Source organism: Corapipo altera, unplaced genomic scaffold, assembly GCF_003945725.1.
Source record: "Corapipo altera isolate COAL_440 unplaced genomic scaffold, ASM394572v1 193, whole genome shotgun sequence".
Taxonomy (NCBI): domain Eukaryota; kingdom Metazoa; phylum Chordata; class Aves; order Passeriformes; family Pipridae; genus Corapipo; species Corapipo altera.
Window position 1 is genome coordinate 235,277 of NW_020884996.1, and position 13,917 is coordinate 249,193.

Consider the following 13,917-nt stretch of genomic DNA (forward strand, 5'->3'; position numbering starts at 1 on the left):
AGAGAGGGAATATTTTCTCACAGTTCAGTCCACAGTTCAGTTCAGGATGGGGAGCTCCTGGGATGAGGGCTTTTACAGGGAGAGAGGGAATATTTTCTCACAGTTCAGTCTGTGGTTCAGCTCAGGATGGGGAGCTCCTGGGGTGAGGGTGAACGTTGCACTTAGTGTTGGCTGGGAAATGGGGCAGTGGGTCCAGTACAATGTAAATATGCTGGAATGTTCTAGGAAAATGTTTCTGGTCCTGTGTGCCCTGTACATACACACCACAAGGGTATGTAGTGATAGAACAAAGGGTGAAGGTTTCCCACTGCCAGAGGGCAGGGCTAGATGGGATATTGGGAAGGAATTCTTCCCTGTGAGGGTGGAGAGGCCCTGGCACAGATTATCCAGAGAAGGTGTGGCTGCCCCATCCCTGGAAGCGTCCAAGGCCAGGTTGGACAGGGCTTGGAGCAACCTGGGATAGCACAAGCTGTCCCTGCCCATGGCAGGGGGTGGGACTGGAGGTGTTTTAAAGTCCCTTCCAACTCAACCATTCCGGAATTGGATGATCCATAATTTTCATGGAGTTTCCAGCTGTGTATGTGATTGACCAGACTTTTCATAAGCAAATTGAATTGGCAGCTTGCAGATGTTCTGAGCCTGTTCTGATTCTGTAGTTTACCCAACTTCTGGAGAGTTACTGTTGGCTTTTATCAGCTTCAGGAATTGGCTCAGAGAACTGAAGCATTTCAGCCAAAAGGCAGTGAAAAGTTTGCTGTGTGGATTTCAGAACCCTTTTTGACAAGAGTTCTGCCTCTCTTGTCCTGTTCCCTCCTTTGGGAGGCCCATCCAGATTGTTCTGCTTCCTTCCAGACTGCTTCTGCTTTCTCCAAAATGAAGATGGAGATCAAAAAGAGTCGTCGTCACCCCCTGGGCAAACCCCCGACCCGCTCCCCGCTGTCCGTGGTCAAACAGGAGACCTCAAGTGATGAGGGTGAGTGAGCACCACCAGGAATGTTTGCCTTGCCTGATCCACAAAATTCCTGAAGCCATTACCATAACTGGGTGCCCTGGAACTTTTTGTGTTACCCTTCACTGGTGGAAAATGCAGCGTGTTCCCGTTTTGATAACCCAGCTGGAAACAAAACTCCTCCGTGGGAGGTGTTCCCTTCTCACCTCCCACCCTTTTTTTTTTTTTTTTCTCTCAAGAAAAATATTTTGCTGGCTGCAGAGTGAGGCAGCATTTTGGGCAAAGGGAAAAGAGAGTTCACAGAAAATTGCAGCTTAAAGGAAAAGCTCCAAGTTGGATATTGGAGTGGAATGAGATCTTGGAAGGCAGTGGAGGTCAGATCTGCTCTTTTGTGTGTGGGGAGAGTTAATTCTAACCTTTTAAAGGCTTTTAATTCATGTCAGTGTTGGGGCCCAGCTTTTCTTGGCAGATGCAGAAATGAGAATTAAAGTCTGTCAGTGCTTAACTGCACATCACTGATCCTTCTTTTCCCACATTCCAGTCCCTGTGAATGCCCCAACAGTCTGGACCAAGGGGAAAAAAAAAGGCTCCTACCTCTCACTCTGTTTTGTGGTGTGATTTCCCACTTTTGGGTCTTTCCCCATGAATATAGACAAGGCCACAGTAAATTCTGTGTGTTGGGGCAGGGCTGTGGGTGTAGCTGCCAGTCCTTACTCACAGCTCCTCATTCCAAAGGACAACACCTTCCCTGTTCACTTCCCTTCAGAGAATACATCTCTTGGTTTTAGAGAAGCTTCCTGCAGGAAGGGGTTACCCTGAACACACCTTTCCTCACCCTGGAGGATGCCTTTGATGTCTTGGGGTGTGTGAGGTGAAGAGCTGAGGGGCAGCAGAGACTCGTTACCTTCTCTTGGTGTGAGACCTTGCAGCCAACTTTGTGCTGGAGGCTCCTCATTAGGCAGATTCCTCCCAGTGCCTTGACTTTTGTTGGATGGTGTTTGGGGACTTGGCTGCTGGAGCAGGAGCATTTTCTGGGGGCTGATTTACAGCCCTGCTGGGCACAGTCTGATCAAACAGATCCTTCCCTCCCCACCAGGGAATAGAAGCAGCTCTGTGCACTCCCTGCTTTTTCAGGGAATGATGTACCAGGATGATCTGAAAGCTGCAAGAGGAACAGTGAGCATGTAAATTAAGCACATGCTACACTAAGATTCAGTCCAGACAAATTGTTTGTCCCTCCTTACTTGCAGTGTGGGAGCTGTGTGTCCCCCAGGGTCCATCCTGGGAGGAGAGGAGGTGATAACACACAGCAGTCATTCCCTTTTTCTCTCCCTCTGTCACTCTGGATTAGGATGCTGCTTGCATTGATTTCACTGGTATCATAAATCCCTGCCTGTCACCTGATGTGGCTCAACTAAAATTTGGAGAAACATGAGGTTTTTGACTCATGTCTTAAAAAGAAAAGGCACTTTTTAGGAAGTAACCTTGGTTTGAAGTATGACAGAGCCACACAGACAGCATCCATCACCTCACAGAGAAGAGTGATTAATTAAACATAATCAAATTTCCACATTGTCTGGCAATTCTGTATTAGATTAGTCGAGGGGAACATTTAAAATCTGAGATGTGAACTCAGCTGTTAATGTTTTACTCCAAGTTCCTTTTATCCTTTCAGGTAACCTGAGAGTCAGAAAATCTTCAAAGGGAGGGAGAATTGGGGAGGAGACTTAAGACCTGTAGAGCAGAACATTAACTGCTTATTTCTAGTAATTAACAGTGAGGCAGTGAACAATTTGGTTTAATGTGCTGAGCTCTGGGGATAATGTTCTACCAAGATGTTTTTGACTTCCCTGTTCTCTTGGAAACTTTGCAGATTGGTGATGCAGGGAGTGATTTACACTTAGTCTTGTGTGGAAAATTTCTTTAACACTTACAGTGACTCAAATTTCTTTCCTTTAAGGAAGGGAAAGAAACTTGGCCCCCCAAATGGATCCTGCAGTGGTTTAATCCTGAAAGGCCAAGAGCCTTTTAAAGGTTTATGAAAAGAAAGAATTAGCAAACTAATTAGCAGGAGCAAGACCTGGCAGAGCTCTGGCAGAGGGAGGGATGGTGGGGAGAGCAAAGGGGGGGTTTGGTGGTGTGTCCTCCATGGAATGGCTGTGAAAGGAACACCTGAACCCAGGATATCCCAGAGCCAAGGTTTGTGTTGGTGGAACAGGCACAGGAGGCCCCTTGGGAAGGTTGGAACACACTGAGTGGTGGGAATTGGGAACTGTCCTGACCAAACCAGCACCAACAGCATCCACATCTTCCAGAGAATGCAGCTCCCACTTGGAGAGAGCAAAGGGACACTCATGTGTTTTGAACTTACTAAAGTTTAAATTAAAGCTTCATTAGGATGCAGTAGGTTTCCACAGCCAGAAAGCGGAGTTGTGAAGGGCAGTAAATCCAGATTTTCTTCTTCCTCCTTCTCATGGCCAGTTCCTTTAACTCATCTTTGTCCCTGTCTTGTCCATCCTACCCATACTGTAAGAATTATATCCATTTAGGAAGTATTTAATGTATATGAGGAACCATGGATGAGTTGAATGTTTTTATTTATTGCACTTGTATTGTTGAGAATGAGCTGTTCAACTCAGCCTTGCTGCCATTTCACCTCTTCTATCTATAAACCTCTCCTGACTGTCCATTGTTTTGGGATTTTTTTTTCTTTCATTCTAGAAACGTTTCCATTTTCTGGAGAGGAAGATATGAGCGATCCAGAGGCTTTGAAATCTTTACTTTCCTTCCAGTGGAAGAATAAAGCACTTAATTTCCCAGCTGAAAGAAAATTCAATGCAGCTGCTGCCCTGAGTGAGCCATACTGTGCTGTCTGCACCCTCTTCTACCCCTACAACCAGGTAATTCCTCACATGGGATCATTAAACTTGGAGAAGACCTCTAAGATTAAGTCCAGCTGTCAGTCCAGACCCAGCCCCATGTTCACCACTAAATCCAGTGCCATATTCCCATGTTTTTGGAATGCTTCCAGGGCTGATGACTCCAGCCTGTTCCAATACCTGACCATGCTTCCCACAAAGAAATTATTCCTAATATCTAATCTAAACCTCTGATACTGCTCAGATGGATGAATTAGGATGCAGACATTTATAATAAAGACAGACCCTTACAAATTTGCACCCCAAAGAAAAGTGTTTGGATTTGGCACAGCCTTTTGGGTTTTTTTTTGTGTTTGGTTTTTTTTTTTCCTGGCTTCTCTGGCTTTCTCAGTGTTCATTTTTTAAAATCACACATTTAAAGAGCTTTGCAAACACTTGTTTCATGTGCAGAAAACTCTGCACATCAGGCACATGATTGCTGGTGTTTCAGCACAGGCCCAGACTGCTGAATATATGCAAACAAACAACAAAATCAAAATTTACTGAGTAAGCACATCCATCATCTCTTTTGGAAACTACCAATATGCTCTGGGAGATGTTATGAGCAGAAAGGCAAAAATTCATCAGATGAATTACTCATTTGCTCAGTTGGGTATTGATTTGTTCTCACAGAAAGCCAGATCTGGCTTTGTGTGTCCACCAGGAATATGTGCCTTAGATTCCTTGGATATGTGTTGGGAGCTTTTTCTAAGAAAAAGCAGGACCCACCTCCCCCCCCTTCAATAAAATCTCTTTGATTTATTATGGAGACTGAAAATAAAATATCTGTTCTGATTGCTGGATGTTGTTTGATGGTTCTGAGGAAAACTGGGTGCAGCTGGGCTGGTTTAATCCATTGCTTTTAACTCTGCCTGCTACCAGAAACCTTGAAATGTCCTTCAGGAGAAATTCTTGCAGGAAGAGTAGGGAAGGATGCCAGAGGGGTGGGAGAGGGGGAGGGAAGGTCTTGCTTTAAATAAGATTTTCCTTTTTATTTTTCCTCGGTGTTTTCGGCCGCAATTTAGGAATTCAGATTTTTTACGGAAGAAAACCAGGAAAAGCTGCTCGTTATTCTAAAGCTTCTTTGAGCTTTTCCAAACAAATGACAGGTCCCAGGAGAGGCCTCAGGAAGAGGAGCAAGGCAGGGGTGGGATGTGCCTGGGAATCGGGTTTTAAGGCTCAGTTTTTGGCTGTCTGGTGGCAGGTGTTGGATGGGGTTTTTTGCCAGGGGAGTGCTCAGCCTTGAAAGTTTAAACTGTGCCCAGGGAAGAGGTGATTCCCAGGGAATTCCATGTGCTGACATTTCCTCTCCAAGTCCTTACAGGTGGATAAGGAAGCTGTCCCAGTCTCCGGAGGGGAACCGTCCTCTTTCATCCACCTTTCCAAGTGTGGACAGAAGACCAAGCCCCTGATCCCAGAGATGTGCTTTACCTCAAGTGGGGAAAACACGGAGCCCCTTCCTTCAAATTCCTATATTGGAGAGGATGGAACCAGTCCCTTGATATCCTGTGCCAAATGCTGCCTGCAGGTCCATGCTAGTGAGTGTTCCCTCCTTCCCAAAGCCTTTGGGGCATTGGGAAACTCCTGAGTCTATTTGTGTGTTGCCTGTGTTTGAATTCCAGGGTTGCTACACCTGTCACTCCTATTTTTTTTTTTCCTTTTCTGGTGCAAGTGTATCTTGGAATCACAGAATGGTTTGGGTTGAAAAGAACCTTAAAAATCATCCACTTCCAGCCCCCTGCCATGGGCAGGAACACCTTCCACTAGAAGGAATATCTGTATATTCAAGTCCACCTTGGCAGTCACTGATCTTAAAAAATCACACCAATATTCTTTTTAGGGGTTGTTTTTTGGCTGATCCTTTTCCTGTCTCACAGAAAAGATTCTTTCTTTTGATATCTTTCATTTTTTGTAATAAAGCACAGCTCCCAAGGCTTATTGCACTGTTTTCTCTCAAATATTTCCTCCCAAAATTGCTCTGCTGGGTGAGGCTGTATTGCTCCTGCGTGCAGCAGAGATTATGGAGGAGCTGGAGATACATTTTATTAGTGTCTGTGATACTGTTTGTAGTAATGGCACTTGATTACAAGAGGGAACATATGTCTGTTTGCTTCCCTGATAGTTCTGTCTAAAAGGAGATCTGATTAATCCTGGTGGAGTGTGTACCTTCAGTGTGGATTGTACAACATCCAGTTAACATTTGGGCTCGTAGGAGATGTGACAAATTCCTACTCAGCTGTTTGATCTTGACAGATGGGGAATCTTATTTGACTTGCATCAGCTGGAATTACTTTTGTTGTTCCAATTTTAGAGCCTGCAGGTCCCCACACAGCTCAGCAGGGCTGGCTCTGGTGGAGAACTGGAAGGCAACTTTTATTTCTGTGCTGAATCCCTGATTATGGTCATTCCTGGCTAATAAGCACAGTGAGGATGTTCCTTCCTTCCCAAATTGTGGCCTCTGTAGCAGTCAGAGATGCTGCATCTTGTCCATCCATATGTCTGCAAGAGTCCAGCCTATCAAAATGGTTTCAGTGGCCAAATTCTATTTAGGGACAGAAGGATGTGGGCAAGATGATGTTAATCTGCACACTCAAGGTGTAGAGAAATGCAGCTTTTTGTTGTGGCTGTGCTCTCCCCTTGAGGACAGGACGGACCTTAAATCTCCTGGAGTCTCCAGTGAATTCTTTTCTTGTTTGTGCTCCGAGTCTGTGACGTGCCTTTGACTTTGCTGCAGAGGATCCATTTGCTTTTATTGCAGGATTGCAGTGTTGAGGGGTGTATTTTGGCTAATCTGTGCTGTAAAACCAGTTGGCAGCCTGAGTGTTCTTGAGAAGTGTCCTCCCAAACTGCGCTGGGTTACGGCAGCAGCCGGAACAGACGGAGGGGGAAGGTTTTGTGAAGGTTTCTGGGCTTTTGAGGCGTTGACAAAATCCATAAAAAGAGCATATTTTTCTTGGTCTGCTAGGATTGTCCTTATGGGACAGTCTGGGGCTCGGTAAATATGATTGTTCTCCCCTCATAGAATCATTAAAATTGGAAAAGACCTTTAAGATCATCAAGTCCAACAGTCACCCCATCACCACCACCGGGTTCAACACAAAACCATGTCCTCAAGTGCCACATCCACATGTTGTTTGAACACCTCCAGGGATGGTGACTCCACCACTGCCCTGGGCAGCCTGTGCCAATGCTTCACAACCCTCTCCACGAAGAAATTTTTCCTAATTTTCAGTCTAAACCTCCCCTGGCACAGCTTGAGGTTGTTTCCTCTCGTCCCATTGCTTTTTATGTGGAAGAAGAGCTCGACCCCCCTCCTGGCTCCAACCTCCTGCCAGGGAGTTGTGGAGAGCAATAAGGTCTCCCCTCAGTCTCCTTTTCCCCGATCCCATATTCCAGCTGCCTGTGGTCCTGGAGCAAGAAATCCATGCTGAAATCCCAGCCTGCTCCCCACCTCTGTGAGGTCCAGCACTGTTCCAACTCAGTGTCTGCTTCTGTCTCAGCTCAGTTTTTGAACTGAACACCCTGCCCATGTTCTAGGACTGGGTGGAATCTGCTTTCCTGATTTGCCATATGATGAAAAGAGATCTCAGCTGTGGAGAACAGCTGCAGATCCATAGTATTGACTTTTTTTGACATGCTGTTTATCTGGCTAAGTGGATGATATTTATAAATCAGGTTATGGTGGCAATCCCAGTGCTTTCTGAATGACTTCGTTTAAGTTTAATTCAGTAATTTGAGATTGTTGTTCCCAGCTGAAACTTTCTGTTCAGCTTTTTAGGATAGGTGAAGGCTGGATGGGGTTTTGTTAGGATAGGTAAAGGCTGGGTGAGATAAGCTGTGTGTTATTTGGGATGCTTGTATTTAATTTTCCACTTGCTTTACAAGCTTGCAGGAATCACATAGATCCACTTTTTCAAAACTATTTCTGTGTCTTTTCCCCATTGTTTTCAGTGACAAACCTCAGTGCCTTTTCCAGAATTTTAGGGACTTTTTTGTTCTTAATTCTCTGTCTTTATTATGGCTTTAATGCCACTTTACTATTTTGGTGTTGCTGTAGGAGGATTTGGTGCTTGCATGTTACACTAGTTGATGCTCTGTAAAATCAGATGTTTCTAACACTTTATATAACCATAAATTAAATACTGTTAAATATGTGAAGTGCAGGTATTTAATTTCCTTGCAGTGTTACTGGGTTTGTCCTTCCTCTTAACACCATGTAGCAAAGAGAATTGCTTCAACCTTGCCAAAATTCAGTGGCCTTACCTGTTTTGATGTGTAAGTGCCTTCCAGCAGTGATAGCATCACTTTGGAGCCCAGTTCCTGCCTGAAGGATCAAAGTCCTGTTATTGTAATCCTTAGAAAAGTGAAAAACATGTTGAGAGTTTCCTATATGTGGATTTTTTTGTTTATTTTTAGACCCACTGGTCCCAAATTCTGCCCCCTCAGACTTTAGTCTGAACCTATTGAATATAATCATGCAAATGCTGTACCTGCTCTCAGAGATGCTTCTAACTGAAAAGTCAACAAGTCACTACCACAGATATGGTGGGAAAACTCTGACCTGATGAGGATATAACTGTTTTCTTTCAGGCTGTTACGGAATTCGTCCAGACTTGGTGAATGAGAGCTGGTCTTGCTCGCGGTGCTCAGCCAACGCGTGGGCAGCGGTAAGGACCTGCCCCTCTGGAGACCACACAATCCCATGGGATACTCTGGGAGTCATAGAATCATGGAATCAGAGAATCAGCTGGGTTGGAAGGGACCTCTGAGATCATCAAGTCCAACCCTTGATCCAACCCCGCTGTGGTTCCCAGCCCATGGCACTGATGCCACATCCAGTCTCATCTTAAAAACCTCCAGGGATGGAGAATCCACTCCCTTCCTGGGCAGCCCATTCCAATGGCTGAGCACCCTCTCTGCAAAGAAATTCTTCCCAATATACAACCTAAACCTCCCCTGGCACAGCTTCAGACCAAGCCCTCTTGTCTTGCTGATGGTTGCCTGGAAAAAGAGACCAACCCCTCCCCGGCTCCCCCCTCCTGTCAGGGAGTTGCAGAGAGTGAGGAGGTCTCCCCTGAGCCTCCTCTTCTCCAGGCTGAACAGCCCCAGCTCCCTCAGCCTCTCCTCACAGCACTTGTGCTCCAGTCCCTTCCCCAGCCTCGTTGCTCTCCTCTGGACCTGCTCCAGCCCCTCAATGTCCTTCCTGAGCTGAGGGCCCAGAACTGGACACAGCACTCCAGGGGTGGCCTCACCAGTGCTGAGTCCAGGGCAAGAATCCCTGCCCTGCTCCTGCTGCCACACTGTTCCTGAGCCAGGCCAGGATCCATTGGCCTTCTTGGCCACCTGGGCACACTGTGGCTCCTGTTCAGCTCCCTGTCCATCCCCACTCCCAGCTCCCTTCCTGTCTGGCTGCTCTCCAGCCCCTCTGTCCCAGCCTGGAGCTGCCGGGGGTTGTTGTGGCCAAAGTGCAGGACCCGGCCCTTGGCCTGGTTGAACCTCATCCCTTTGGAATCAGCCCAACTCTCCAACCTATCCAGGTCCCTCTGCAGAGCCCTCCTGCCTTCCAGCTGATGGACACTCCCCCCAGCTTAGTGTCATCTGCAAATTTGCTGGTGATGGACTCAATCCCCTCATCTAAATCATCAATAAAGATATTAAACAGAACTGGGCCCAACACTGATCCCTGGGGACACCACTAGTGACCGGCTGCCAACTGGACACAGCCCCGTTCCCCACCACTCTCTGGACCCAGCCAGATACTTCTCCAGAGATGGGTGGTGGGAGGGTTCAGTCTGCCTGGGACATCCCAGATGGGGTGTAGTCACTTCTGGGGGGCGATGGGCCGAGCTTTCCCATCCGGTTCTGAAGGAGTTGTGTTCCTGCAGGAATGTTGCCTGTGCAATCTCAGGGGAGGAGCTCTTCAGATGACCACTGATGGGCGGTGAGTGTTGTATTTTGGGATATTTCCCTTCCTCATGCCATCCAATCTCCTGCTGCTGTGAATTGGGTCTTAATGCTCAGTGTACCAGCGAGTTTTGGTGTTCTGGAGGTGACAGCTCTGCACTTGGCAGGATGAACCTGAGTGACTGTGCTGTCTTACACCACACCAGGTGCTCCATAGCAGAAGTTCTGAACACTTGTTGATCATGGTTGTTTCTCAGAGAAAAGTCTTCTTAGAGGATGTTTAGTATCATGCAAAATCAGATGCACAAGCAGGTTGATCCCTGTTGTTGCAGAGACATTTACCTCGTGCGACCGTAATTAACAGTCGGTAACGTTGCCAAGGCTGCCAACCCATATAAATATGCCTTGATGCTGAGGGAGGCAGGGAAATGTTAACTGCCCTCCTGAGCATTTAATTCAACTAATGGCAGACTCTGATTTGTCTCTTTGCTTTGTTCCCCAGGTGGGTCCATGTAATCTGTGCTATTGCTGTCCCCGAGGCCCGTTTCCTCAATGTCATAGAGCGTCATCCTGTGGATATCAGCGCTATTCCAGAGCAGAGATGGAAACTGGTGGGTGTCTCTTACCTGGGGAGAGTGTTTGGGAACAAGAGCCAAAGGAAAAAGCTGTAACTAGACAGAAAAACATTGTGTGGGTTCATAAAGTAGCTGAGGTTGGAGGTGATCTCGCTCTTATTTCCAAACAGAAGCTGTGGGAAGCTGCAGCATTTGATTTGTGCTGAGCACTCAGTGCTTTGACACACAAACAGCTTGTGAGTTCCAGATGTGCCTTTACTCTCTGGGAATGTGCTCATACCCTGGGCAGAGCCCAGGACCCTTCCCCACCTGCAATCAGGTGTAAACTGCCTGAAAGCTTCATTTACTCCAAGTACTGCACAGCAGGACTGTGAAGGGATGTGGTGACTAGAGAGAAGCTTACTTGTTCATCTCTGAATTGATTCATCTTTCTTTACAATATTTCTCTTTTTCTATCAAGAAATCTCCTGTAGAAATGAATAAACATTTTGTGACCCTGACTGCAAGGCAAGACTGGGAAGATTTTAATACCAGTCCAGCTACAAGTTGTTATTCAGCTGCGTGGCCTCATCCCAGGGATTAGTAATGGATGATTCACTAGCTCAGAGCAATTAATCTTAATGTTAGTTAATGCTCCATCACTACACTGTGTTATTGCAAAATAAATTGTGCTTTTGCTGCTTTTTTTGGTGCAGAAGTCAGCTGGGTGACACAGTGTGGGACAGGGAAGGTGCTGGAGCGGTGATACATGGGATAGCACTGATGGATTCCTTAGCAGAGCTGCTCTTTAGTGCAGGGAGCCCGGGTGAGGGATTAGGAAGGATCCATCCCTACCTCCAGAGTTATTTCTCTGTTGTGCAAATGGGTTTTGTACACAAATGTGAATGTAAAAAGCATTCATTATTCAGGAGGAGTGCTGGAGCAGAGCGATGCGAGGGCGATAAATCTTTGCCGCGGCGCTTCTTTATGGATCAGCTGACATTTCCAGCCTGCATCCTCTTCATTACCAGCACTTGTAACGCTGAACTTAAAATCCTTTTACACAAGACTCACTTGTATTGCTTAATGGAGCCTCACAAGGAAACATGGCTTAATTCTTTAACTCTTCTTTGGCTGCCTCGCAGTCCTGCAGAGCCAGGGCACTGTCACCGTACGTCGAAATCTGTTGCTTCATTCTACTCAAAAGTGTTGGCTGGGCCTCTGCAGGGACCTGCTGCACACCTTTCTCTTTCATTCCTGAATTAAAACTTCATATTTTCATGGAATCATAGAATATCCTGACTTGGAAGGGACTCACAAGGATCATCAAAGTCCAGCTCCTGGCTCTGTAGAGAATAACCCCGAGAATCCCACCCTGTGCCTGAGCATTGTCCAAACACTCCTTGAGCTCTGGAATTTTGTTTGATTTGTTCACTGTTGTGTTCCATTTGCACCTCCTGTTTTCTTTCTGTCTCAGGGGAGGTAGAGAATGTTTGTATGAAGGACCTTGACTTAGACAGCCCAATGTTGGGATTTACAGGCACATATTCCTTATGCTGATGTTAGCCAGAACCTGGCTTGTAGCTCAAATGTCAAAACCTGGCTTTAAGCCCTTCACTTGGAAAGTTTTAGGGTTATAAACTAGATTATGAAGATTAAACAATTAATTTGGAGGGCAGAATGTAGGGGCAGAGGTACTTCCAGCAGCAGCAGTGGGGTGAGGTGTGAAGTACAAAGGAAATTTAAATTGGATACGATTTTGTGGAGAAACACACTCCTGAACCACAAATGGGGAATTCTAGGATTCTTTGTAGGAATTTGGAGCACGAGGAGTCAGTGGAGGAGCTGTGTCTGTGTCTGTGCTTTGGAGGTGAGCAGCTGCATTCAGGAAGATAAACTGAGGGTGACCAAAAGGTGCTGGTGTTGGATCTGATGACTTCGGAATGATGGAGTTGATGCAGTCCTGGGTAAAATTGGAGAGGTGACCTTTGTGGCTGAAAAAGATGGAAAAGGACAGAAGGAATGATGTGAAGGTTGAGGACAGTTGAAGTGAATAGATGAAGGTAATGGAGGAAAGAGGGGGTAGGGTTTATCCATAATTATTGTTTGATTTTTTTAATATGTTTGTACTGTTTTAAGTTACTGTGAGAGGGCTGAGGTACCAAAGCATTACAGTGGTTAAAGGTACATCCTGTTCTTTAAGCTTGTACCAGGTCTCCCTGTTGAAGCAGGGACTTTTCAGTCCATTTGTGGGTATGGCATCACTTTCAGGAATGCAGTTTCCATGCTCCCTGATTGATGGCATATTACAGGCTCTTGCACGTAAATTATTTATGACGTGGAAATTTGGAATAATTAGCTGTCATTCCTCAGTGGAGTAAATGAATTGCAGTGTTCATCATGCAGGAGACAGCCCATTTCTTACTCTCAGCTGTGACCTGACTCTGGTGTGCATTTATTCCAAAGATTTCTCTCCTGTGTTTTTAGACCTCTTTTCCCTCTCACAGAAAGTGGCTTTAAATCTCCATGTGCTGCTTTGCCACAGCTCTTGGCACTGGTGTTTCTGTCCATCCCATCTTCCACACATCCAGCTCTTCTGCATTTTCACAGAATCACAGAACACTTTAGATTGGAAGGCACCTTAAAGCTCCTCTTATTCCACCCTATGCCATGGGCAGGGACACCTTCCACTAGCCCAGGTTGCTCCAGCCTGGCCTTGGACACTTCCAGGGATGGGGCAGCCACAGCTGCTCTGGGCAACCCCACCCTCACAGGGAAGAATTTTTACTTTTACCATCATTCTCTACCCTTCAGGCTCTCTGTAACTCACGTTTTTCTGCATTTTTGATCCTGTTTGCACTGAACATCCCCCTCACTGTGGCAGCTCTTCCCCCTGTCACACGGAGTTTGCGTTGGCACAGGGGTGGCATTAGGTGTGTGCTAATCCTTTCCCTTGGAAAATCCTGTTTCCATCAGCAAGGGCAGATTCCTGACCCAGGAGGGTTAACTCTCCCTTGAGCCCCCATGTATCAGCAGTTGTTGTGCTGCTGGGACAGTTGGGTATTGACAGGTTAATAATGGGATCTCTATTGACTGGCTCTCAGGCCGTGTCCTGCTGTGCACTTTCCTGGTGCTTATCTGCCTTTGGAACATGGTTTGCAGAGTGATAAAGGCTCAGCTTATTAAAGGCTAAACCCACGTTCTGGCAGCACTGAGGCTCTGGCTTTGAATTTCCTGGTTTTTGTTCGTTTGTGTAAAAAGGCCAAATTAATCTTCGGTGTAAACAAACTGACTTCAGTTGATTCACAGGGAGGAATGTGGCTTATTTATTTCAGAGAGAGCCCAGGCAGGGAGGGGGGATGTTGCACAGGAATAGGGAATAACACATCTCCTTTTCTTTGGCATCTTTGGCTCTCAAGGAAGAGAGAGAATGTTGGAGAAGGAATGGCAGAACCATGGAACAGTTTGGGTGGGAAGGGACCTTAAAGCCCATCCAGTTCCACCCCCTGCCATGGGCAGGGACACCTTCCACTAACCCAGGTTGCTCCAACCTGGCCTTGGACAATTCCAGGGATGGGGCAGCCACAGCTTC

At 46.4% G+C, this 13,917-nt stretch overlaps 1 protein-coding gene across 2 annotated transcripts in view; it reads left to right on the top strand.

Moving 5' to 3' along the window:
• Nucleotides 1-13,917, top strand: part of KDM4B (lysine demethylase 4B) — an 83,100-nt gene that overhangs the window by 55,064 nt on the left and 14,119 nt on the right. For both annotated transcript variants that reach the window (XM_027666564.1, XM_027666565.1), the window contains 6 exons: nucleotides 853-973; nucleotides 3,671-3,849; nucleotides 5,183-5,405; nucleotides 8,458-8,534; nucleotides 9,753-9,808; nucleotides 10,274-10,382. In XM_027666564.1, coding sequence (XP_027522365.1) covers nucleotides 853-973; nucleotides 3,671-3,849; nucleotides 5,183-5,405; nucleotides 8,458-8,534; nucleotides 9,753-9,808; nucleotides 10,274-10,382 — 765 coding nt within the window. The remainder of the gene's footprint in view (nucleotides 1-852; nucleotides 974-3,670; nucleotides 3,850-5,182; nucleotides 5,406-8,457; nucleotides 8,535-9,752; nucleotides 9,809-10,273; nucleotides 10,383-13,917) is intronic.